The sequence below is a fragment of the Pristis pectinata genome, chromosome 8 (genome assembly GCF_009764475.1).
Source record: "Pristis pectinata isolate sPriPec2 chromosome 8, sPriPec2.1.pri, whole genome shotgun sequence".
NCBI lineage: Eukaryota > Metazoa > Chordata > Chondrichthyes > Rhinopristiformes > Pristidae > Pristis > Pristis pectinata.
Window position 1 is genome coordinate 16292648 of NC_067412.1, and position 27741 is coordinate 16320388.

At 37.1% G+C, this 27741-nt stretch overlaps 2 protein-coding genes across 2 annotated transcripts in view; one reads left to right on the plus strand and one right to left on the minus strand.

The window, feature by feature from the left end:
* wdr90 (WD repeat domain 90) overlaps positions 1-11276 on the plus strand; it is a 66379-nt gene extending 55103 nt beyond the window's left edge. Inside the window, 11 exon segments of the mRNA XM_052021267.1 lie at positions 1495-1685; positions 3085-3253; positions 3331-3442; positions 3649-3820; positions 4461-4583; positions 4830-5010; positions 5170-5300; positions 6040-6183; positions 7168-7293; positions 7651-7735; positions 10359-11276. Coding sequence (XP_051877227.1) covers positions 1495-1685; positions 3085-3253; positions 3331-3442; positions 3649-3820; positions 4461-4583; positions 4830-5010; positions 5170-5300; positions 6040-6183; positions 7168-7293; positions 7651-7735; positions 10359-10546 — 1622 coding nt within the window. The 3' untranslated portion in view covers positions 10547-11276.
* A 946-nt stretch (positions 11277-12222) lies between these two features.
* On the minus strand, positions 12223-27447 carry LOC127573567 (lipid droplet assembly factor 1-A-like). The gene is made up of 5 exons (XM_052021918.1): positions 27209-27447; positions 21253-21405; positions 17132-17300; positions 15508-15646; positions 12223-13006 (listed from the first exon to the last, which is right to left on the minus strand). Exons 2-5 carry the CDS (start codon positions 21358-21360, stop codon positions 12916-12918), a joined length of 507 nt encoding a protein of 168 aa, XP_051877878.1. The 5' UTR covers positions 21361-21405; positions 27209-27447; the 3' UTR covers positions 12223-12915.
* Positions 27448-27741: the final 294 nt, after the last annotated feature.

Genomic DNA, 27741 nt, shown 5'->3' on the forward strand with positions numbered 1-27741 from the left:
CATTTAGATTCCAGCATATGTATTTTTTAATATTCGTGTAAATGTTATATTTGATTAAACTAATCATTGATATATCATGAATCTATCTTTAAAAAATGCCTATTCCCAATTAATAAGTGGATCATTGTTTTAAAATGGACATGGTTTTAACCAGCTGTATGCCAACTGTACATGCAACAAGGGATAGATAAATTGAAAAAAAATTAAACATGCATTTGTCAATGGCACAGTTCATGGTGATGCAATCATTTGTGCCATAAGTTACAAATCATTGTACATTCATTACTTTAATGTATTATTGAGTAGAATCAGCTTCCAGAGGCCGCACTATTTGCACATTACTTTCCTGCAATTTAGTGGACATATGATTTTGTACTAATCTTAAGGAATCTGGTGCCACTGCAAAAGTGTTAAACATAACAAAGTCTTTAGAAATAGCTAAATAGTGCATGGAGCCATACAAGCTGTTTTTCTGGAAGAATGAGATCAAACAGGTTGGTGCTGCTTTGTTTTGATCCCTCTTTATAAATATTAGCACATTTCATTATTTAGCTCTCCATTAAAAATTCATCAAGCTAGATAGCAAAATTGGCAAAATGAAAATAAAAAATATTAGTCAAAACATTTTGCAGTTTTTAGCTGTCTTGATCATGCTAACTGGAAGGACGTTGTATCACTCATCTGATTCTAAATTATTTTTAATTATGTCTATTGATGGAAAAGGAAAAAGAGAAAAAGATGCAATTAAGTTTCTTTGCTTGGTTACTCTTGCAAGTCTTTTTCCAAAAGAAAAGCATTAACATCGTAATCAGAAGCAAGCAAACTCATCTCTGTAGGTGTTTTAATTTAACTTCATTCAGAGTTGTGCTTCTGCTTCATAAGCTAGTGCATTCTATTTCCATTGCCTGTGAAGACATTGAAGAGTAAAACCTATATCTTGGTAATCTGCATAAATTGGGGGGGGGGGAACTTGCTGGTTAGACACAGGAAAGAAATTGTATTAATGATTTGGGTGAATAACCTCATTTTTAAAATTGCTCAAAATAAGAAAGAAACAAGGAACATCGATGTCCATTTTCAAATGTGTTGCAAGCAGGAACAAACATTTGAGGCATTGTAGGTGATATGAAGTTATGAGTAGTGGGGAACTGCTACGCTTTATACTATACTGAGTAACACTCCATGAATGTAGAGCTGTAAATCAAATAGTTATGCTGCTGGATCATGTAATAACCATTTTGAACCATACCTCCACATTGCTTTTGATAAAAGTACATAATTGTCAGTCTGTAACAGTTTAACTGAAGTTACTGAGCCAAGTTAATTTTATTTGAATTTCTCCTTTGATCAGCCAAAGATACTTCTGATGTTAGTTGTAGTGCACATTGAATAAGGAATGTAATATTGCATGTTTCTAAGTTTGAGTTAGGTTTTTTTTGATGTAGATTTTGCTCCTTAAAGGTTTCTGATGTTGATTGATATAATTATTTTCAGGAGATTACAGGGACCTCACAATTGCTTTATGGAATACCAGGAATTATGAGCTTGTGGCAACTACAAGAATATCTGATCCTGTCCATGATTTAGCATTTGACCCAACTGCCTTCAATGAGTTTGCCTGTGTTGGGGTAGGAGCTGTGCATTTCTGGTTGGTAGAACAGGATGGTAATGAAGTACAACTAAAGGTCAGTTTTTGCATACTAGGATGCATTTCTGTAATAATAATACTTCACTGTTGCGCTTTAGTTTTAAATGTACATTGAATATCCCACTTTAAGCTACCTCATGCCAGATGCTGTCAATTGACTGCTGTGTAATCATATATGAAAACAGCATAAGGTGAATAGCATGCCAGAATCCCTCCATCTGCTTCTGTGATCATGGCCGGAGAGAAGTCCAAAACTCAACACATGTTGACAGCTTACCTTCTAGTTCTTTTCCTTCTGCTATAAAGACAGCGATTATGCAAGGTGTCTTCTCCATCTTAATCTCGATAACTCGTTTCCATTCTGATTCTGTGGTGACCAATGAGGCTAATGTGGGAACTGCAAACTCTTCTATAGATGGGTAGGAGGTGCCCCAATGGTTGGGTGGGTAGTTTGCAAGGTAGTGTGATCTTTGTTCTGTTTTCACTGACTTCTGTATGCTGACGAATCATGGACTGCTACTGATCAGATATTAATTATCTTTGGCATCTAGCCTCTGATTATGAAAATAAATGATGCAGAAAGTAATAAATTTTCACAAAGTAGCAGCACGTGAACTGCATTTGCCCAGGAGTTAAACTTAGATCTTGTATGTGTGGCCATAAAGCTTAAGTATTAGTAAACCTTTATTATGTATTACATGCAAATAAAAAAAATTAGCATTCACTGCAGAAGAATTTTGTCATTATCCTCAGTTTTCATTAGATATAAATAAACAGTAAATTATAGAGCATTTTGATTGGTTTATGTTTCCTTCCTGGATCATTAATGTTTTTAGTTCTGACCTCTAAATTGCTTTCAAATAAGCTGATTTATTGATTGATCAAATTTCTTTTCATCAAGTAAATTCACAGATCACTGTAGGAATGCTGAACTTATTTCCCTGATGAAACATTTTAAAGTTTATAATATTAAGAAAAAAAGGCAGATATTTGATCCAAAACCAAAATATTTATTATGCTATAAATCTGAAATAAAAACAGTAAAATACTCAGCAGGGCAGGCAGCACGAGTAGAAGCAGAATTAATGCTGTTGGTCAGTGACCTTTCATTAGAACTAGAAAGAGGTAAGAATGAAACAAGTCTGAAGTTGCAGTGATAAGGGAGAGTAGCAGTGAGAACAAAAGAGAAGGCCTGTGATAGGGTGGAGACCAGGAAAAGTAGAGTAACACAAGCGGTGCTTGATGCTATAGAAGGATAGACGTTTTGACATACATTGGTGCTGCTATTTAACCGATGTCTGTAAAACCTAGAGGTAGCGTACTGGTTTGCATTTTGTTCAGCCCAGCTTTCTTTCCTTTATCCTCTCCGTACCTCATTTGAGTAGGAAATGTTTTCATCTTGGTCTAATGTTATTTGTTTTTGTTTGTTGTTGCAGGTTCACAGGGTCTCAATCCCAGAAGAAGTGAATGCTGAAGAGCTTACCGCACTATGCTATAACAGTGATTCAGTTCTTTACACTGCTACCAACACAGGGAAGATCTGTGCATGGGACACACAGCACAACAGATGTTTCATGACTTGGGATGCAGATGAAGGAGAGATTGGTATGTAAAGTTACAATATGGCCCAACACTTAAAGCAGTGCGGCAATGTTACTTATCATACCATTCTTCTATTGTAGGAACTCTGCAATGTCGAGGTTATCGCTTGATGAGTGGCAGTAACACAAAGAAGATCCGACTGTGGGCAGTCGCTGCAGTGCAGGAAATGAGACTTGAGGGAACGGGAGCAAGGTGATGCTGCTGTAAAGGAATTTCATTACTGTGGACTCTTACTTTAATTTGTACAGGAAATAGAAATTGCAAAGTGATAGGAGAGACATAGCTTGTAAATTTCAGCATGCTGGTTTATATGAAATGCAGATGTGATTCCTGGTCTGGAAACATTCCTGTTGTCTTATCCATTGCATCTATGTTGAAGGTTCTGATTTTTCTTTCAGATCAAATTCGGTGCTTCTGGAGCATGAAATGATTCTGGATGGCACTGTAGTTAGTGCAGTCTTTGATGATATCATGGACATGGGAATTGTGGGAACCACAGCAGGAACATTGTGGTATATAAATTGGGCTGAAAGTACCAGCATCCGTCTGATCAGTGGTCACAGAAACAAGGTTAGGTAATTTCTGAATTGTTTAGTACTGAGAATAGTTGCAGCCTAACAAACGTGTGTGGACCAATGGGAAAATGTGTGCTCGCTGAGTGACCAGCTCATTTCTGCTTGGAAATTGAGGGGAAGCCATGGCTCTCTTACAAAGAAAGTGTTAATTAGGGTTTGCTTTGTTGACAGAATTAGACCGATTCTCTGAACAGCAGAAATAGAAGTAGAATTTCCAACACCATGGCAAAAAATAATGTTTAAAAGTCAGATCTTTGGATTGTTTGAAAGACTGGATAAATTGAGGAAATTTGGAGGAAGAAATAACATCAGAATTTTTGTACAGCTGCGAGATGACCCTGAGCATCATCCTGAAACATGGTCCAAAATAAATAAAGCAACACAATAAAGCTAGTTGTTTAAAAAAAAATACACAGGGATACTTTTTAATGGGGAAAATAATACGATGTATTTGGGTTTGCAGTGAATCATGTTTTTTTTTGTCAAATTCAGTCCATGCTATTTCCTGCAAACAAGGAATATCAACATTTGTTGCAGTGGAATTTGGTTGTTACCTTCGATTCTCATTAAACGTAAATAAGCTGGAAATTACTAAGCATTTTGATCAATTTATTTTTTTTCCTTCCTTTATTCAGGTTAACCAGGTGATTTTTAGTCCAGACGAAAGTCACTTTGCCACATGTGCAGAGGATGGCAGCTTACGAGTGTGGGTCATGCACAGCACTGAGTTGGTTGTTCAGTTTCATGTTCTCAATCAGGTATGTTACCAAAAGCGAAATGGACTCTAAATGGGTTGACGTGCTGTTTGTCATCTGGAGAGAAGCTTTTATTAACAACATCATGATTTTATGAAGTCATTATACAATAATTTAAATTTACTGAATACAGTTATATTTGTGTAGTAATAGTTGTTTCATTTGCACTGTGGATTTTTGGCATGCTATGGGAAATGGAAAAACTTGATGGAAGCATTCATACTTCAGTAAATATGTTTTTTGTTGCAGAACTGCTTGTGTATGGCTTGGAGCCCCATAATAAATTCAAAGAAATGTGCTGACAAACAGCAAATAGCTGCAGGGTACAGCGATGGTACGATACGTCTCTTTGGAGTCTTGAAAACTGAGATGGAATTGAAGATTCACCCTCACCCAGTGGCAGTCAGTGCTATTCAATACTCTATGGATGGTATGTTCCACTACGGTGTAGATTGCTTAATACCCTAATTGGAATGCTGATCTTAAGCTGCACCACTAATGCATGGCTACCACCAAGAATTCACGGCAACTGTTCTGCCATCACTGCAATGAGTGATTAACATTGACAGACTTTTTGTATTATTCTCAGGTGAGGTCATTATTTCAGGAGGTAAAGATGGCTTGATGGCTGTGAGCAGTCCTCGTACAGGAATTACCATCCGTATTATCAGTGATCATAAAGGTTCTCCAATTGCAACAATCGAATGTACACAGAAAAAAGTAAGATCTGTATTAAAGGTTATGACATAAAAGTGAGAGTTAATCAAGATCAAATGCATGCTTAAAGTAAAAATTAGCTTCAATTTGCTATTGATTCTCTCTTTCTCCCCCCCACCTGCCCTTGGGTACTGTTCATGTCTGCTTAAAATCTGTTGTCACACCTGTTCTCAAAAGAAACTACCCTTAATTCCTCCATCTTTTCAAACTACAGCCTACTTTCAATCATCTTTTCCTCTCAATTGCTTGATTGTGTTGTAATCTCCAAAATTATTCTGCAGACCCCTCCATATAGATCCCTGCAACCAGGTTTAGGATACTTTCATGGTACCAAAACAGAGTCACTAAGGACTTCCTGTGATTGTACCAAAAAAAAAGTCTATAATCCTGGAATTTAATTGCTCCACCACACACTGCTCCTTCAGTTGCAAGACTGTAAATTCTGGAATTCCCTCTTTTAATCTCTGCACCTCTCTTCCTTTAAGATGCACCTTAAGACTGATCTCTGTAACCAATCTTTTAGTCATCTGCACTAACATCTTGTTTAGCTTGGTTGTTAAGTTTTGTGCTAAAGTTCCTAGAAAGGGTCTTATGATATTTTGTCAAGTTAGTGGCATTTAAAAAAAAAGAAATTGTTGTTATGCTAATATCATAATACTTCCTGCTATCAATGGTAACAAAATTTCATGGGATGTAGAATTTGAATTTAATGGTGTTGGATTATTTTGCATTTGTTTTCCAGTATGATGAATTTGATCTTGAAGGAAGTGAAATGTGGTTGGCTGTCAGTTCTGATCGACGTGTTAGTATTTGGGCTGCTGACTGGCATAAAGACCAGTGTGAACTCATTGACTGGTTAACATTCCCAGCACCTATTGAACCTCAGGTGAGATTAATTTCTATTTTATTTGTCAAGGGAGTAAAGGATAAATAGATTTTTTGTGCCATACCTGTGAAACAGCATCTATGTGCTACACACAATGGTATACTGACATTGAATAGGTTTATTGCTCTACTGGTTTGATTGTGTTTTGGTAGTTGTTTCACTGGAGGAATTGTGGATGGGAAAACTGACACTGTTTGGAAATATTCACACTTCGATAACTTTCTCTTGTTTTACCCCAGAATTGTTTGTGTGAAGCATGGAGCCCAACACTTAATTCAAGACAATGCGCTAATCTATGGGATGTAATGTTTTGGTTTAAGAATTTAATAGTATGTGGGCTGTTATCTAGGTGTTGATGAATGCAATAAGTAACTGTTTATTCTGCTTTTGTTATGTCAATAATATGGCAGGGTAATATTGAACATTGTGCATTTGTGAGCTGGAGTAATGCAGATTAATGGGGCTGGTTAGGAGCCAGGTTTGGTTTTTTTTGTTGGAAGCAGGAGGAAAAATAATAATTCAGACCTTCAAGATGATCCAGTGCACTTCACAGTCAAGTAAGTTATTTTATACTTTTGTCATTTATTGTCTTGTAGCAGCCAACTTAAGTGCTGCAAAATCCACAGCAATGAAGCAAGTAGCAAAGAGTGGTTTTAGTTGAGGACTAAGCATTTGTCAGAAATCCCCTAGATCTTATGTCTGTCTTGACTTATTAATGGGATGGGTTGTCATTGGCAAAAGCCTTACTGAAAAGATGATACTCCCAACACCACAGCACTGGAGTGTTGTATGCTCAGGTCTCTGGAGTGGAGGTTGACTCTGCAGAAGATATTATGTGGCCATTTTGGTATGCACTTTTCCCTTTGTTGAGAATATGATTAACTCTGGCATTCTGCACACTAAACAAACATCAGAATAAACAATCAGAAGGTGTTTTAATTGATCTATTGGAATATGTTGTTTGATTTCAATGTTTTGTTTCAGGTATGTGACAAGAATAGTCTCCCACCTAGTCTGGCTGCCTTCGCGCCTAATCGGAGTGGCATTGTAGCGTACGTGGGATTTGGAGTGAAGCCGGAGATTATTTTGTACAGCCTCTATCAAAAACAGGTATAAGTAAAAAGAAACATAGTATTGTGTATTTGTACATTGATAATTTGCCAAAGAGTTAGAGAATATAAAATAACCTCATTCGGCAGAGCATCAAGCTACAATACAGTTCAATGTCTAGTTGCAGTGTGAAATTGTTAATGTTTGGGGGACACGTCACTGACAATATGTGTTGGAGAGTTGCTCTTAATAAGTGAAACAGTCCTAGGAGAAAGTTCTTAACAAATAAAGGATGGAAGAATGTAGCTGAGTACCTACAGAAACTAATTTAAGTTTACCAAGAATGTTCAACCTATATTAATTGCTTGTGGTATCACCCTTTGAATAACCTAAATTGTCCCTTTATTCCTATCTCAGACAATTAAAGAGATAGCTTTGTCTCACTGGGCTACAAGTTTGAGCCTCTCTCCAGCAGGACAACTTATTGCTGTTGGGACCACTGGTAAGAATTATTTTTTTTTCCTGTGATCTGTACCACCAGTTCTTGCAAAAGACATTCAGCTAGAAAAGACATGCAGACTTATGTGACCTCTGACCAGTCACAAGTATTACATGTATTAAAAGAATGAATAACATGCAGAAGTGAAGGATAGGAAAAGTACTTAGCACTGCTGATGGAATGTAAATCTATATCTATGGCATTTTGTATTGAGGCACTGAGAAATTCTATTACAGTTATAAATATGTTTATTCCTGCTGCACATGATTCATGGCAGGAAGCCGGGAAGAAAATATTCTTTATCAGAGGCAGATTCAATTACATTAGAAAGTACCTACTCAGTGGTGGAAATATTGAAAACATGGCAAATAGATCCAACTACTGAATTAGCAGCAGCTTATTCCTGCAGTTAGATCACAAAGAGTCAGTTGAGTTCAATATGCACAATAAATTCTGGCTGTTCCTTCGTAATATAGTAGTCCTATGTAGATATCTTTTATAATGCAGTAGTAATTTTTCTTCGTAGACTTTAATGCTAAACATGCTATAGTACAAGAAAAAGGCTAATGGGTTTAATTGAAAAATGACATAGCCTAAGTAAGCACATGGGATAGTTATGATGAATCGAACACTTGCATCTAAAATAGGCAGTGGTGTGCTTCATTAAAGGTAGCAGTGGATTTTAAGTTATAAATTTGTTTGCCCATGTAAGCCTATTGTTTTCCATGCCTTTGTTCTACCCTGTTTACTGGTTTCAGGTTGCTTTAAACCTATTTCCATTAACTAGCTCTAAACTTAGAGCCAAAGAATTGTTACAGGTGGCCATTTGGTCCATCATGTTGTAGCTGGCTCCTTGCAGAGCAATCCCATCATTCTTATTACCCAACAATTTACCTGTAACACTGTGTCTTTTTTGAAGCCACTGATTCTGTTTTCATTTCAGCTTTACAGGGAATGAATTCCAGATCCTTACTACTCTCTAGATTAAGAAGTTTTTCCTCATGTCCTCCTCAAAATATTTCCCCAAAATTTTAACTTTGTTCCCTGGCCCTCGAAATATTGACTGATAGGGCAGCTTCCCTTTATCCCATCCATGCCAATCATGATCAAGTACAGCTCCATCAAATCTACTCTCAGCATTCTTTGTTCCAAGGAGAATGCCCCAGGTTCTCTAGTCTAACTTTGCACCTGAAATCCCTCATTCCTAATAAAATTCTTGTCCCACTCTAGGAGCTTCATATCCTTCCTAAATTGTGGTGACTAGATTTGCACACAATATTCCATTTATGGCCTAACCAGTGTTTTGTACAGGTTCAGCATAACTTCCTTGCTTTTGTGCTCCACACTTAAATTTATGAATGCCAGGATTCTGGATGCCCTTCCACTTTGTACACACAGGCCTGGGGCCCTCCATTCTTACCCACCCTAAATGTCCCATTTAATCTATTGAAAAGCAAATAAACTATCGATGTTGAAATCTGAAATAAGAACACAATGCTGGAACTACTCAGCAGGTCAAGCATTATCTGTGGAGAGAGAAACAGTTCATGTTTCAGGTCATTGCTTCTTCAGAATGGGAAAGGTGAGAAATCAAGCTTGTTTTAAGGTACAGGGAGAACAGAATGAATGTCTGTGATAGGATGGAGACCGAGGTTGTCCAGGTGACAATCCTGACATTGTTCTCTCCACCTCTCTCTCTCCAACTCTGCTTATTTTCTCACTCTTGCAGTTCTGATGAAAGGCTTCTCTCCAATAGACGCTGCTGAATATTTCCATTTAGTCTTTATGTTCTCTCCTTATTCTTTCAGACATCTTATAATGCTCAAAGATGCTCTTCTATTTAAACTTAATGATTTTTAACACAATCTCCCCTGTCATTAAGGAGCAAAAAAAGTTGGTTAACGTGGCAGTGCGTAAACATAGTCTGTTTGCCAATTTGCTTCATTGGCATAAACAAAGTCATTGCTGCTTAATGCCTACCTGGAACCTGTTAACTCAATTCCCTACCATAGCTCAGTTTGCCTGAACAGTTACAAAAGTTACCCTCTACTTTCCAGTTTTGAGTGTAGCTCTGCTATTAAATATTCAAAGAAACACATTCTATACTTCCATTTCAAATGCAAATCAAAATCTAGTCATTAGGAATAAAAACATTTTCTTCAAAATAAAATCTCTCTTCTAGGTTAGGTACACAGGTCGTTATAGTGCATTGACTAAATCATCTAATTCAGCAGACTCCTGGGATCAGTTCTATATAGTACTAAACAATCTTTTAATTGGTACAGGAGGCTGTTTAAACTTAAATGTGGTATCAAGATTGGTTCAAAGCATTTTGGTTTTTGCTTTTCTGAAGAAGACTTTGTAATTCCAGTAAACAAGCACTGTAAAATATTTTAAATTGGGGAGTAGAAAACTTTGGAATGAAACTGAAATGAAAAATATTTATGGGAAGTTAACAGTAGAAGCTTCAATGCAATGAGTTCTGTTCATTAAATGCGAATTATTTAAAGCCTGAACCTTGCCTTTAAAGTATTTTATGGCAATGCTAACTGTTTGAACTCTAGGTCACAATATTTTTCTGCTTACATTCTGCTTACACTCAAGTTATTCTTCATGTTTTGCACAGAGAGACTAATGAAGATAATTCATTATCCAAATGGAAAATGCCAAGGTTTCACTGGGCATAATGATACTGTTCACTTCAGTCGATTTACACCATCTGGGAAATTCCTCCTATCCGTTGCATACAATGAGGTGTTGGTCTGGGAGGTTCAAAAATCACCTGGCGATCTCAACAATGTACAATATCTCTAAGGCTGCATAACAAACACAAAGGTCATATTAGCTGTATTACTGTTTTCATGAATGTAGATGCTTTTTATAAAGCTCTGTGGGATCATATTTATTTCGTGTTGTACGGCTCAATTCTGACACAATCATACTTCCCAAAATTACTTTGTAAAAGGCATCTATCATAAGAGAAAAATTGTAAATATTGATATTAATGTTTAATCATTAAATAATGTAGTTGGTGCATTGCACACATTGTGGAGCTTTTATAAATAGTTGCACTAAGATGTTTTTAAATCTGGCCAGGGTTTTGTTGCAGGATTCTGTTTGTGAAGATAACTGATCATTTAATATTTCTATTATTCAAGTGATTTTCTACTACATGAATAAATTTTTTTTTACTGGTATCCAAGTTGAATGCTGGTTATGGATTTTATGAAATATGTTTCTGCTTGTTATTGTATTACTTCATAAAACATTTGTTGTTTTTACACTTCTGTGCTGAAATATTACCTAGTCTACAGCACTGAACATTTATTCCTAGTATTAGGAGTTGGAGCATGAAGATGCTTGATTCAGTTTGTCTAAGAACTGTTGTGGCCTACGGATCCTTTTAGTGACTACTGGTTTTATCACTCCTCAGTACCAAAGAAGAATGTGTACTGCACACTCTTCTTGGGGAAAGTAGTGGGCTCTACTGTTTCAGAATGGAACACTGGCCACTTATTTTAAGACTGCTCAATAAGTGACTACTATAAATTATGGGCACAGTTTCAGTGGGAAATTCTAAAATATTCATTCTGTTTCTTCTTAATGCTGAAAATTGAATTGGTGATGAGACAAAAGGCATCCAATCTCACAGATGCTGGAAATTCTTCAAGAGAATTTGTGAAGAGGATAGAAGAAAGTAAATTAACTTAAGAATCAAACTCGTACTAACACTGGTTGATTGCTTGCATTTAAAATGGCATGTGAAAGACTCATTATCAAAAGTTGAGAGAAATTCTTTGTAAACTTCTTTTCCCATTTTAGTATGTTCATGCGACATGAATTAATTAAAAAGGCAGCACATTACAAACTGGGTTAGAACCATTCTGGCACCTATTGGCACGTAATTGGCATTCACAATCTAACTCAAATTAGGCCAGTCACAAACTATTTGGGCTTCATGCTTGTGCAATTAGGAGATGTAATCGCTTTTATCTGCACAATAATTGCCTCATCTAAGTCCAAGGAACTGATCTGACGGTTGGTGATAATTTAACATTACTAACAACTACAGCAGGTTGGACAACTATTTAACACAACTTCTCATTTAAATTCCAGCCACATGCAAAACTACTGCTGGTCTGCATTCAACCCCTTTTGATACTTTTCCCTTGAGCTCTAATTCCTGGACAACTACAGGGGTAACAGCAGGATTGGGCAGATACCTGGCACCTCATCATTAATCCCTAAAAAGTAAAGATATGGTTAAAATCTACCACTTTTTGTTTTTGGAAAACTGTTTTCAACACAAGAAGTTGAAAGCTCGTTTGAACAATGACCAGAATAAGAGTCTTTTACTCCTGAGTTCAATGCAACCACAAGAAAAAAAATGATATACTTTTAAAAAATCTTACATTTGTTGTATAAAACATTGTTTTTTGTTAAGGGTAACATGAAAATCATGAAGCTATAATAGTTTAAAATAAATCTTAACTGTAGAGGTAAATCGTTTCTATTCACTCTGCAACTTTAATTCCAACACGTAAAATATAATAAGGGCACATAATACAGGTTTGGTGACTATTGCATTATTAATACAGTCAAAATACTAATGCCAGTTAAAAACAAAAGGTTATATTGTATATATGTTGCTCTCTCCAAGAAATATTGGGAAACAGACCATGTTTCTCTTTAATCCCAATAATTTAATGACAGTTTAGGCAAGTACAAAATGAGGATTTTTATGCAATGGCCACAATGAATTTCATCCTTCCCTAATGTTGGATTTTTCATTGTTTGTAGCCTTTTCAAACTTCTTAACAGACAGAAACTACCTATGTCCCCAGTTTCAGTTCTTTATATACCACTGTCCTTGTGTTTCAAAATGTATTAAATCAATTTTTAGGATTATTTATTATTGATTTCAATGTTAAATTAATTAACAGATCAAAAATATTACTATCAAGTAGTAGTTAGAAAACATCGAAATGGCCACGTGTTGATACAGATTTCCTTTAAGTTTAAACTGGACAAAAATTCTCATTATGATAGAAAACAACCTAACAGCTTGAGATGCAACAAAAATGTAACGTTATTCCAAAACACAGAGTCCTCTTCATAGAAAGAAAAATAGAAGTTTTCCATAAATAGAAGTTAATGCAGAAACTCTAGCTGTATATTAGTGTCTATTCCTCCTTCAAGGTGGATTTAGATTCCGTATCAGCTGGATACAATTTTGCAGAGGAGCTGATGGTTTCTTCTTTCTTGCTTGCAACGCTTAGTAAAAGAAAATAATATCTTTAAGTGTCTGCATTATCCAATTCAAATGCTTTACAAATAACTCTACAACTGAGATGAGTGCTTTTGGCATGAGATATTGATCAAATCCTTATCTACAATTCTAACACTGACTTTATCTCAACAATTAAAGAAAAAATTATGCAAGTGCTAAAGTTCTAAAGTAAAACAAACAAAAAATTGCTAGAAATGCTCTATTAGTCAGAAAGCATTCTGAGTGAAGATGATTAACATTTCTGTCCAGTGACAGTGACAAAGGCCAATGTGCCATGAATTGAATTTCACTTGGACCACTCAATCTGGACCTTATTGCAGCCTTGGACTAAACACATGCAGATGAGACTGACTGCCCTTGGCACCAAGGCAGAATTTGGCTGGGTGTGGTGTCAAGGGGCTCTGGCCAAATTGAAGTCAATGTGTTCAATGCAGGGTACAACTCCAATGACTAGAATTACACCTTGCTCAAAAAATGGCTGTAGTTATTGAAAGTCAATCATTCCATCCCTTGGACATCACTGCAGGAGTACCTCAGGTCAGTGTTCCAGGCCCAACCATCTTCAACTGCTTCATCAATGATCCTCCTTCCATCATAAGATCAGAAGCAGGGATGCTCGTTGATAATTGTTCAATTCTATTCGCAATTTGAAATGCTTTATGGGTGCATGCAACAAGATCTTGATAATCAGATGTAGACTGATAAGTGGCAGGTAACATTTGTGCCACTAAAGAGCTTGGACAATGACTGTCAACAAGAGTCCAGGCACCTATTCTGGGCATTCAATGACTTTATCATTACTGATTTCCTCATCCTCAATCACCACTGAGCAGAAAGTCAACTGGGCCAGCCAAGTAAATACTGTAGTAATAAAAGTAGGTCAGAGATTGAATATCCTGGGCTGGGTGACTCCTTGAGGCACATAGCTTCTCCACAATCTGTATGGCACAAGTGAGGAGCATGACAGAATGTTTTCTGTTTGCCTGGATGAATGCAACACTTGCGCAGTCCTTTTGTTATCCCATCTGTCTCCCTAAACGTTTATTTCCTCTGCCATTTGTTGCTGACAGGTTACTCTGACAGCAACTTCTAAAGCCACAACCTTTACTATCAAGGAGGACAAAAGGTGCATGAGAATACTAACACCTTCAGGTTCCCCTCCAAATTGCAGCCATCCTGACTTGGAAATATATTGCTGTTTCTTCATGGTTGCTGGGATTGAATCCTGGAACTCACTACCTAATAGCATTTCACCAGAAAAACTGCAGCAGGTCAAGAACATGGCCTATCATATTCACAGGGGCAATTATGAATGGCTAATAAAATTTTGTCTCCCCAGTGACACCCAGTTCTCGAAAAATGAACAAAAAGGGATTTATATTTTAGAATGCAGGTAATATGGTAAATTTGCACTTTACAACATTAATCTTTTCATATGCAATATAATATTCATCTGTCCTTTCCAAAGTACTTTAGTTGTTGGTAAGCACCTAAGTTCAGTATTGAAACTCAAATTGATCCAAACTGTTCCATCCAGTGGATCAGATTCTTATTCCCTCACCTAGAGAAAGTTGGTCTTGGGATAAGTGTAAAATGAGTGGTAGTGAAACAGGAAGCCTAACTTAAAACTTGCCTGATATTTTTGTACTCCCCTTGCAAGCTGTTGGATCCTTATATTTCTTATTCCTAATATTTCTGTTGGCTAAAAAAGATAGCACAGCAATTGGTGTTACTGCCACACAAGTCCAGCAACCCAAGTTCGATCCTGACGTTGTATCGAGCTTGCATGTTCTCTCTGTGACCACATGGGTTTCCCCTCATAACTGTTTCTTCCAGCATCCTAAATATGTACTGTTAGGTTAACTGGCCACTGTAAACAGACCCCCACTGTGGATGGATAGCATGAGAATTGGGAGGAAGGGGGGTGCAGTTGATGGGTTTGTGAAAGAGAATAGGTTACAGGAAAATAAGTGGTAGAAATGGGATCAATGAGATTGCTCTGGGAATTGGCATAGACTTGATGAGTTGAATTACCACCACCTATATCATAAGGAAATATAGGAAATGAGAAAAGGAAATCAAAAGGAAAATTTGATTCTATTCCTTAAGTTTCAAGAATAAATAAAGCCTGCTATAATTGTCACATCCACTATACCAATACTATTTGTACTGACGATAACAATGAAATATTGATGGGAGAAATTCCATCTCTTGGCTGAAATGTGATCTGGAAATATAAATGAATAGCATCTCCAAAGAGACTAAAGGGTTTTCACAACCATGTTACACCTGGGTATATATTAGATGATTATGGTTGCTTGCAATCTAGAGCACATAAGAAAAATTATTTATAAAATTACCCTCAAATATGCTTTAGTATTTTTATTGTACTTAGTTCAAGTTGGTTCAAACTTTTAATAGCTAATGTATTAAATTTCTTTATGAAAATGTAATGAAATTTAAAATATCAATAGAATATTCTTACCTTGAACTGTGATAATAATTCATCGTTGTGGAGAAAGTAAAATAGCAAATAGTCAGAAGAGAAGAGATGGCCAATGAAATGAGAACCATTCCACATAGAAAACAAAGGAGGATGACTCCACCTACTGACAGCATCAGACCTGGTAGATAAGTGAATAAAAAAATGCAAGAAACTAAATTTTTGATCATTACTATAGCAGTCAGTGCTAGAAACCAAATAGTTAAGATTTTGTATTTTTCTCACTTCTAGATATTATTTTGCTAAAATACCATGCCAGTGAGATGATCAAAAATTCTTTATAAAGCCTTTTAAACAAAACACTAGATTATTTACATTATCTGGAATTTTCAAATTCAGCAAAATTAACAAAATGGAAATAATTTACAATGTACAGGAAGCTACTCTAGATGCTTGTCTGGTCAGAATATTAATGCGCCGCCCAAAATGCTACCTTCATTTTTAAAAGATACTGTTCAATAACGTATAGATGCCATTTCATAATTTATGGCTGTACACTTAAGCCTTGAAAATAACTTTATATGGAAGTATTATCTTGGAGTTTCTGCCATTTCAATTTAAATATTTAACAATTTTATACAAAAATCAAATTAAACATTTGAACCTTAACATACAGTTCAGAACAATGGATACCAAACTGCAGGAAAAATACAACAAGTAGAATGAGGATCTCTCCTACCAAGTATCTTTCTTCCTTCTAAGTAGTTGTAGATGATGTGTGTTTACCTTGATGAGAACACATCCACTCTTGCCTCAACACATACACACAGATTCATGTAAATTCCTTTGTTTAATTAATTGAGTTTCAGAACAATCACTAAATTCTTAAGAAATAATAAAAAAAAATCAGATTGTTCTTAAAATCTAATTATGTTCGAAATGGGATGAATTATGCCAGCTTGACAGTCCGTGCTTTTATGGACCTGCTGACTATCAACTGCTTGTGCCTCAGGAAGTCTGAGGAAGTTGATGATGAACTGGAGGTAGGATGCCTGACTGCATCTGCTGAGATCGGACTCACCATCCAGTCTACCAGTGAAGCAATAACGTGGTGAAAGGAAGATCCAGGTGCACTTTGCACCTGTCCCTCAAATTTACATCAGTGAAGGCAATCCCATTTTGAGGCTGCCAGGCCTGGGGAAAAAACAATGTTCTTAGTTTATAATTGATTTTTTATAATAATTATGCATTCATAATTTTTAGTATTTAATGAAATATAAATTACTTTAACTGGAATAATTTCTAAGTATCTCCATTAGAGACATTTAAGAAGAGTTGAAAAGCCTTCAGCAGCCTGTAAGCTATCAAAGGCCATAGGGATGATCTGTGTGTATGGGGAGGGGGGGTGGAGGGTGGAATCTCAGGATACAATGCTGCTCGGGAATGGCTCTGCCTCAACAGACACCTGATTGGTGTGGAGGGTCAACTTGTTCAGTTCCCCTACACATTGAGGAAAAATATGGCCAGATGGGAACCAAAGGCAGTAATCCGGCAATGGAGAGAGTCCAGGACTACCTGGTTCAATGCCATTAACCTAAATGTGTGATCATTATAAAGTGCTTTTGCAGACATAGTTACATAAAAAAAACTCTTGGTTTTTCAGTACCTTCCATAATAATGAAACCAACACAGGCCAGAAGGGATGTAATCACTGCGAAAATCAGGAACAAGCCAACAGGCACAGCTGACATTATGGTAAAAACAAGCAGTAATAAGGCAAGGAAGGGGTGGTCATCCAAGTACCGTCCTAAAGAGGAGTTCATGAAGGCTGCAACCTACAAATCAAACACAGCAGAATTACGTAATTGAAATGAAATGAATAGATTCCAATTTGGACATGTTCAGAAAAAGTTATAAAGAGTTAATCTCTTATTAAAATGCAATTACAGTAAAAAAAATCATAAAACAGAGTAACTGAGATTGAAGTAAAAGCAGTCATTTGTCCCATTCATTTCTCCTTCCAGGAGTCTAATCTATTTACACCACTAGATAAAGCCTTTCCCAAATTAATTTTAAGTTTTTCTCTTTTTCCCCTATTCAGCTTATCTTTTTCCTGAGTATTCATCAAATGTGGCTGAAAAAACACATTGACATCTTACTCCCTTTTTTGTACTATGCAATTTCTGAATAGATCATGCATCAACTGTGGCTCTAAGGACACATTGACACTTCGCTCCCCTGTCGGTACATTACAATTTTTTGAATAGACCATGAAGCAATATGCAAAAGCAGTTCAACAGCAAATCATTTAAACCTGTGAACAGGCCTCCAATCAATGACTGCCCAAAAAGCATCATCAAGAAGCAGACCCATTGGCCGAGGACCATAAATATGAAATGACACCACACCATGCTAAATTAAACTGAAATCCAGTATGCTTACAAGCTAATTTATCCAATGAGTAGTGCAAAATACCAAGCAAAAACTGAACTTGATCCTTGGTATCAGAGCAAAACAATTACAGCATACAACTCCAATGCTGCTTTATACAGTGAATTGTTAGCTGTGTTGCAGCTAAACATGTCTTTAAATTTGGTGACAACATGTCTATAAAATTTATTTCTGGAGATACTGAACTGAAAAATCTGAGAAGATAATTAAACTAGTACAAATCCAAGGGTGCAAGTAACTTCTATTATTTACTGGTACAGTTATCAGAATCAAATGGTGAGGAGGGTTGTGCCTGTGATGGAACTGGCTGAGTCTACAACCCTCTGCAGCCTCTTTTGATCCTGCACATTGGAGCCTCCATACCAGGTGGTGATGCAAACAGTCAGAATGCTCTCCATTGTACATTTGTAGAAATTTGCAAGAGTCTTTGGTGACATAACAAATCTCCTCAAACTCCTAACGAAATAGAGCCACTGGTGTGCCTTCTTCATGATTGCATCAATGTGTTGGGCCCAAGATAGATCCTCTGAGTATGACACCCAGGAACTTGAAGCTGCTCACCCTTTCCACCCAAGCCCTCAATGAGGACTGGTATGTGTTCTCCCGACTTTCCCTTCCTGAAGTCTACAATCAACTCCTTGGTCTTGCTGACATTGAGTGCGAGGTTGTTGTTGTGATACCACTCAACCAGCTGATCTATCTCACTCCTGTACACCTCCTTGTCGCCATTTGAGATTCTGCCGACCACAGTGGTGTCATCAGCGAATCTATAGATGGTGTTGGAGCTGTGCCAAGCCACACAGTCATGAGTGTAGAGAGAGTAGAGCAGTGGGCTAAGCACACATCTGTATTAATTGTCAGTGAGGAGGAGATGTTACTACTGATCCACACTGACTGAGGTCTCCTGATAAGGAAGTCAAAGATCCAGTTGCAGAGGGAGGTACACCGAGCTGTAATCGATAAACAGCAGCATGGCGTATGTTTTGCTGTTTTCTAGGTGCTCCAAAGCCAATGAAGAGCCAGTGATAAGATATCTTTATTAGTCACATGTACATCGAAACACACAGTGAAATGCATTTTTTGTGTAGTGTTCTGGGGGCAACCCACAAGTGTCACCATGCTTCTGGCGCCAACATAGCATGCCCACAACTTCCTAACCTGTACGTCTTTTGGAATGTGGGATGAAACTGGAGCACCCAGAGGAAACCCACGCAGACACGGGGAGAATATACAAACTCCTTACAGGCAGTGGCCGGAATTGAACCCAGGTCGCTGGCCCTGTAAAGCGTTACGCTAACCGCTACACTACCGTGACTGCAGTGAGATTGCATCCACTGTAGACCTGTTGTGGCGGTAGGCAAACTGCAGCATGTCCAGGTCCTTGCTCAGGGAGGAGTTAATTCTAGCCATGACCATTGATAACATTGCTGATTTAACCCATTTGTACAGATTGCATCAGCCACTTTCTTACTGATATGTGGTACTGGCTTACTACTTTGGTAGTATCAAATTTGGGAGCACTGTGAACATCATTATTAAAGGTATATGATGGAGAAGGTGCAGAAAAGATTACTAGAATGTCGGTAAATTTGATGGATTATACACATCAGAAAAAGATAAACAAACTGGGGCACTTTCCTTTGAGAAGAATACACTTGAACTTCAGTTCATTAATATGCTGAAATCCCTTTGCTCTACATTTGCCATCCATGGGCATATTGAATCTGAGCTCTGGAATTCCTTTTAAAACCTTTTTATTTTAGTTTCGCCCCTCCGAAATCTTCCTTAAAACCTACCTCTGACCAAGATCTTAGCTCTCTCTCCTAATGGTTCCTTTATTTGGCTCAATTCTAATTGTTGTTCAATTATGCTTCTTGATTTGGTTTGGAAATTCTTTCTATTTTAATTGTGCTATTTAAGTTCAAGTTTTTGTCATTAAATAGTCTGTTTCAATTTGTAAAAAGAACTATCTTTCAAGAATGAAGGTAATTGCCAAAAATGGTGCAAAGAACACCTTTTTTTCCTGGACACCACGTGGTTATTATGTGCAGTGCACTGCAGAGGGAGACAAATGGTCGAGGCCGATTCAATTGTGGTGTTTCATAGGGAATCGGATAAGTAATCGAAAGGAAAATGTTTGCAGTGCTATTGTGGGAGGTCAGAGGAGTGGAACTAGTTGCATGATACAGAAATTATTTAAATTATATACAAAATATTAATTCTTTCTCATCAATCTTTAAAAGTTCACATATTCAGTCAGCCATTGCTTATCAGTATCTAAACTATTTGTCTTAGTTCACCGACCAAGCAGTTTAATGGAACACTGTTGCTGTGACAAATGTACTTTTCAATTTTGTGCTACAAATGAGTGCTAACATTTCACTGATTAGCAAACATTGAGCAGCCTCAACAAATTTTAGTATATACAAATATACAATCAACTATCCTTTTACTCAAGATATGGCTGAAAGAAATTCCATTGGTACATGTTTCCTTCTGATTGTGACTATTCATAGGAAAAACTGCCAGTAATAATCAAAAGGAACACTGGGAAGGCAGCAATTCAGATTTGATCCGAATGATTTTATTTTAGAGCAAACAAATGAAATTGCAGCTATTAGCGAACAAAATAGTAGCTTTACATAGTACTGAATTATTATAATGAGGTCTTACTGGTTTAAATTCAGCTAGAGCAAGATTGGACATGCTTTAAAGCTAGAGCTTCACAGCGTATAGTTGACTTTCACTAACAAAAGCAAGTTGAATTCATTTTTATGTCATGTTTCTGTATAAGGACATAAGTGCCAAAATAGGCCTTTACAAAATGAATTCAATGTGGTTTGATCTTGTCAATCAAAGATTACTAATTTATTTGTGCTAGATCCCTCTCAATGACTTAGCACCTGCAACAGTGCCCAAAAAATGGCAAGCTCTGGCTCGTTCAAGAGAATTTTCCAGCCAGACTATATACAGTTACTTAACATATAAAAAAAAACTTTGGAAGATGCTCTATGCTCCTTCATATTACAGTATAGGCAGTGTATTTTTAAAAGTATGAATTAAAATTCTAGAATCATAAATAATCTTTTAAAAGAGTATAATTCATTTTCAACAGACCTAATAGCTCTGGTGACATTTCAAATAGGAATGCCTTACAGAAAATGTTATGTTGAATCCAAACAGAATCATTGTGTTAAAACCCTGTTTTGCTAACAATTACTTGCCTATTTCGTGCCATAAAATGTGCTACAAAATATTAATATATTAAGGGGATTCGTGTGCCATGCAGTACTTAACAGTCCAGAGTGATTATAATTAACATGAAGGAAAACAAACCTTTGAGTTGCTGTTGATTCTTTGCATCATTGTATTAAATCGATTCTGTAAGTCCTGCATTTCCCTTGATAACGGTAACCCATCAATGTTTGACATTTCTCCTTGCATTTCACTTATTTGCAGCTGGGGGATTCTTAATGACACTAATATACTCTGTAGAGAGGATTTAAAAAAAACCCATACAATTGATTAATCACAATTGCTGAAAATCCAATAAAACCAAGTGAATTTAAAGTTGGCTTGAAATTCACAACTTTAGTTTCTGAAAAATTCATACCAGAGCAAACTCATAAATAGTTAAAACAAAGCAACACTGTGACTTACTGGAAATTTCTAGATATTACATCATTCTCATGCCTAATTTCAAAATTGTGAAGCTTTAAAATTAGGAGTATTTTTTCCCTCATTTACAGACATGTGCACCTCACAAGCTCTGGCTTGTTCAAAACAACTTTTGAAGGAGGATGTTCAGTCTCAATCCCTGAGTATATTCAGGAAAGAGATGAATTTTTTAGTTACAAGGGATATAGGGTTAATGCAGGAAAGTGGCACTTAATTAAAATATAAGCCATGATTACAAATGGTCTATTCCTACTGCGATTTATCAATTTCCACCTTTGTGGATTGTAGCCTTCAACACTGAATTGAAATGTAAGCAAGTATCTAACATTTCCAACATTTGTTTTGCTTTTTTCTCTCTCTTCTGATAATTTCAGATTGAATTCCTATTTACATCTCCCTCAGACATACCTTTTGTTATTTAACACCCTCTTTCAGTCAGCACCACCTCCATTTTGGTCATTTAATCTCTCCTGGTCCTCCACCCTATCAAAGAACTTATATTTTGTTCTCTGAAACTTAAATCTTGTTTTATTTCTGGCTTTCCCCATTTCTGATGAAATATTACCTCTGTTTCTCTCTCTGCAGATGCCGCCTGACTTGCTGCTTATTTCCAGCATTTGCAGATTTTATTTGAGATTTTGCAGCATTCTATTTAGCAATCTGTTTTTCCATATAGTCAAAATGCTATCAACCTCCAGTACATTTAAAAAATAAGCCACATGCCTCCCACATTCGGGACATGGGATTAAATCCCATCCAGAGCAAGGAAACAATATTTTGATTTTAGATCACAAAACTGAGTGTACTGTGTGGAACCAATCCTTTTTCAGGGTCAGATGTTTGTGACTTGACTGCACGAACAAGCTTGATTCTCCAGTACATTATCGAAAGCATGTTTCATTATCAAAGAGTGCCAGACTTCAGACATACCTAAACAAAGATCCTGTCTGACAATGCAAGTGAGGGTAAATGATACAGGAAAGTTATATTAAATGGGCTACGTCCTCTATTCAATGTTACCTTCTGACAAGTACAATATAGTCATTTTGCATCTCAAATGATGAGGCAAACATGTAATTTCACTTCATAAGCATTGAAAAATTGCAGAGCTACGTTTCTGTACTGCCAATCCTCTGAACTGTGTTCTTCACTGAAAGTGTACAATCGAAGCTATTACATTTCATTTAGTTATGATGCTCAAAAGCAGCTTTAACTTTTTAAAAGCTAGTGTTTAACTAGGCTAATAAAAATGAAAATTTGGACCAGTTCCAGCTGACCTTAAATCCCAAATGTTCCTTTTTTAAGCCTTCTTATTCCTACAGTGGCCTATGTCAGCTTGACTTTTTAAATAAAAGTAGATTCCTTGTTTGATGCTACCTATATTCAGCACTGAATAATAAACTATATAAAAAACCTGGAACACCAATTCATCTCAGAAAGTTTAGTTTCTTTTGCATGCATTTGGGAACAAGAACATCCAGAAACCTGATTGAAGATACTATCTTTTGGATGAGCTGTTAAACTGGTCTGAGGAATTGAAAAGGATGCACATTAGTAGTAGAGGTTGTCTGCCAACTTCCTGACTGGGGCAGATGTGCAGAGAACAGGGCATAAATATGGAAACCAGGCAAGCATTTAGTATAAAAATGTATGGCTATAATGACTGATTTTGGTCATTGTGTGGCCCCTGAAGGCAATAGTTCTCTAGAACATATATGGAAGATTTTGTGACATTATCATGTTTCAGAACCAATAAGGGAATAGGTTATAGTGGAATTAGAGATATGTATCAAACATGAATTAGAATAACCTGAAGGTAAAGGAACATTTTGTAAATAGTGACCACAAATTGCCTGAATTTGATGAATGTAGGTTTAAAAATTTGACAGTTTCGAAGGCTGAGAAATAAATTCAGTAAACTGGGCTGAAGTGTTATTGATGGATAAACTCAGAGAATCTGTACACATCTCTAAAATGGAAAAGTTCCATTTAAGTAAATGAATAACAACAATTAATATTTACACAAGCACAAAGAAAAGTGGAAGTCTTGTGGACTGGGTATCTGTACAAAGCAACAGTAGGGTTGTTCAGACAAGAGCAGGAAGTTACAAAGGGATACAGTCGATTAAGCCAGTGAGCAAGGCTGTGGTAAATGAAGTGTTATAAACTTTGAAACAAAGAAAGACTAATTGCAATATGTTTTTAATGGTAAATATCCAGGAATTGTAATGGAAGGGGCTTGATCACTGGTGCAAAACGAATCAACATCTATGAATAGAATGTTCTTTTAGTCAAAAGGGGGTAGAAATACAAATGACAGGAAATGTACTTTGATCTCTAGTCACCCCCAAAAAGGACAATGTTTAATTTTGTGTACTTCACCTTGGAAACAATACATTGCCTCGGTGGAGGAACAATGTAATTCACTAGAATTATACCGGGTCTTATTGAGTTTAGTGATGGATGGGGGTCTACCAGGGATCTTTAAGAACTGGATGCAGCATTCCTGCATCTCCTATCCCACAATATTGTAAAAGCAATTACATTCAGGTCTCCAAACTCCTTTCAGCCTCCGGGTCTCCTCCAGGCCTCAGAAACTCAGTCACCTGTAAAATCACTTTTAAAATTAAGACTGCAGCCTCATCATTTATAAATGATTAACCACTTCTTGAGAGTGGATAGGTCATCCATCCCTTATACCATACATGTAAAAACCAGAAGCAAGCTAACTCCTTTCTGTTCAAATTTTGGGATCTTAACCTCTGACCTGACAACAACCAGACAATCTGCTGGAGGAATTCAGTGGGTTGAGCAGCATCTATGGGAGAAAAGGAATTGTCAATGTCTTGGGTCAAGACCTTGCACAACCTAACAATTTTGAGATGCCTAGAGTTAAGCCACTGTTTCAGAAAACTCACTCAATACATTCCAGCAATCTCCCATTACAGCCATTTGACTTTGCTCCCTTCTCCTCCAATCCCTGTACTTGCAGCAAAAATGCAAAATCCAAGGTGTCCAATTACAAGATTAGTTCAATTTTCCCACCCTCTATTTAATTTCAATAATGGAATAAAAAGAAAAGACATATATATAAGTAACCTTTGGAGTACTCAAACCTGGATCCAAGCTAGTCAATATGCTGTCTGAATCACCACAGGCAACATCATGACACCATCCCCCAAGAGAATGCATTCAGTTCTATCACGCTAATCTATTTCAAATTTTATTATTTGGTATTATTTGCTACCTGCAATTCCAACCAGGAACAATATGGTGGATTTATTACCTGTATGTTTTAAGGGTTGGGCCCAATCATAGTTTAAGTTTATACCACAATTCATGTGATATTTTGTTTTATTTATGTGGAAGCCAATAATTGCTTGGTGATGCAAAACTGTAACACAATCACTCAGTTCAGATTACTTTATAATAAGCAACCAAGTTTTGCTATTTGGTTAAGGATCTTCACTGAACTATAATTATGTTCTACACACACTCCAACCTTGCTATTCTATTGTACTACCCATAATTGTTAGACAACTATTTGACATTAGAATCCTTCTATTTGATTATGCAGCCACTTTGGAACATGGATAATATGTAAACATAAACTTTATCCGAAATCGATGGCAACAGCATCACTAATAATTATCACCAAGAAATGCTTTCCTTGTACAAAATAGTATAGTGTTCAAGGTGTCTTAGCATGACAAGTCTACTAATTTCAAATAAAGAGAGAAAATGTTGTTAATGTTGAGAGTTGGATGAACTTGGATTGTTTTCTCTGGCGTGTTGGAGGCTGAGGGTGACCAGAAAGAAGTATATGAAATTATGAGAGGCATAGACAGGGTAGACTGTCAGAGTCTCCCCCCCCACCCGCCCGCCCGCCCACAGTAGAAATGTCAAATACTAGAGGAATACCTTTAAGGTGACAGAAGGAAAGTTTGATGGAGATTTATGTGGCAAGTTTTTGGTATGTACAGAGTGGTAGGTGCATGTACTGCCAGGAGAAGTGGTGGAAGCAGATATGATAGCAATGTTTAAGAAACATTTAGATAGACACATGAACAGACAAGGAATGGAAGGATATAGATCAGATGCAGACAGATGTGCAGTTTAAATTGGCATCATGGTCAGCACAGACATTGTGGGCTGAAGGACCTGTTCCTGTGCCGTACTGTCCTATGCAATACTCAGCAGGACAGGCAACATCTGTGGAAGACAAAATGGAATTACCATTTCAGGTTATTAATTTGAAACATTAACCCCATATCTCTCTGCAGAGATTTTCTGACTTGCTGCATATTTAAAGAATTTTCTGCTTTTATTCCAGATTGTCAGTAACTTCAGTTTTTTTAGACTCCTAATTTCAAAATGTGTTCTCAGGTGATGTATTTCCCCAATGTGGTTTATATTCACATTGGGAAGAGACAACATTGTGAGCACTGAAAACAGTACAAGTCTAGGTAAATCACTGTTTTAAGTACAGTGATAAAACAAATTGTCTTCACTAAAAAGACCTGATCTAACACTTGAAATAGCATTTACATTTTCACCGTGATTAATGAAAAAAAATCATGAGGCACATTATTAGTTTTGAGTGTTATGATGGAAAGCAAGGAGTTTTCCTTGACTGTTTTCATGTGATACTTCTGTTTTCCAAAAGGAAGCGTTATGAATTGACTACTGACGTCTGGTAGCTCGAGAGCTCTTGCGATTCATTTAGGAGGAGGTAGCAGCTAAAAGCTGCAATTTAATAGCTTTGACTCATTTTAGTCAGTGTGTTTTGAGTTGTTAGGCTTTTGAAACATTTGGAGTTTGTACATTCTAAATATAATCATCTTTGAAATGCACCATCATCTCTTTCATTAATTAATCCTTTCACTCTTCCACCCTAACAAAAATTTTCCCTTTCTTCCATTCCCCTTTCTTGACATATATCTTCTCAAAGTCTTCAATTTTTGAAACATTAACTATTATTTTCTCTGAACAGATGCTGTCTGCCCTATCGAGTTTTTCTACTATTTTCTGCCTTTTAATGCCGGGGAAGGTGGTTGAAGTCAATGGCAAAATATAACTTTCTAAGTTAAATAAGTTTCTGTGAAGGGAGAAAAGTTTAAAGAGGCATAGGGAATAATTAAGTATCAGCATTAAGTACACCATCCTTCCCTTAACCCTTCTGATGCAGGACATAAGCAGCAGCACCCTCAGTAAGCTAAAATTCCAATGCAGTTTGCTCAAAGAGTACAGCAAATTATAGTAGTTAGTAATACAACTACTATACGCTCTGCTGGTTTAAGTATTTCATTTTCAGAAATGTGTATAATATGAATCACAATCACCTCCTGTAAAGTATATTGTGGTAATTATTACAATTTCCATTGCAATGTAAGTGACAGACAAAGCCCCTTCCCTCATCCTAGCATAGCAACAAGAGAGCAATGCCCTGGGCCCTGCCTAGCAACGAAGCAGACTTCCCTTCACACCCGGGCGGGGGACATCGATCGCCACAAGGGCTTGCACAACTTCCAGTTCATGGGGTCCTCTGCTAGAGGTGGGGGCTCGGGGTCGATGTGAGCCGGCTTCTGTCTGCAGAGCAGGAGCTGGGACCTACCTGCAGATTAGCTGCTGCCTTACCAGGCCGCCGTCCTCCCGGCCTCGGTGAGCCTCCTACCCCCTCGGCCTCGGTTCTTATTTCCTTCCACCGTCGGGGCAGCGCCGTCAGTTGCACCTCAGATTTCCCCCCATTGATTTACTTTCCTCACACTATGCCCCGCAAAATCGCAGAGTGAATCAAGCCCCGGAAACAGTGTTCGTCGTTCCGGAATCTCTGAGACGCGTATTTACTGTTGAACGTCTGAGAGACATCAGAGAGCACATGACTTGGGGTAGGAACTGAGGGCATGGTGGATGGTGCCTTGATGTGTCTTTTCCCTCGTTTTATTTAAGTTTCTTTTTAGCCGTGTCGCTCTTAACCAAGGCGATGTGGGTGGTCTTTTTACTTGTTGGTATTAGGACAACTATTGCCAGAATAGTCATTGTAGTCTGCCACAGTTTTCTCTCATTTTGTAGTTTTAAGGAAGCTCTTCACATGGAATTTGTGGCACAGAAACTGGCCGTTCGGCCCAACAAGTCCATGCCAGTGTT

What these genes read in the sequence shown, in the direction of transcription:
- LOC127573567 (XM_052021918.1), bottom strand. Translation starts at nt 21,360, where the DNA reads ATGCAAGGAGAAATGTCAAACATTGATGGGTTACCGTTATCAAGGGAA. An exon ending in TGGTTTCATTATTATGGAAG is followed by an intron (nt 15,647 to 17,131) that starts GTACTGAAAAAC and finishes CTTATCTACCAG; the next exon opens with GTCTGATGCTGTCAGTAGGT. An exon ending in AATTATTATCACAGTTCAAG is followed by an intron (nt 13,007 to 15,507) that starts GTAAGAATATTC and finishes TCTTTTACTAAG; the next exon opens with CGTTGCAAGCAAGAAAGAAG.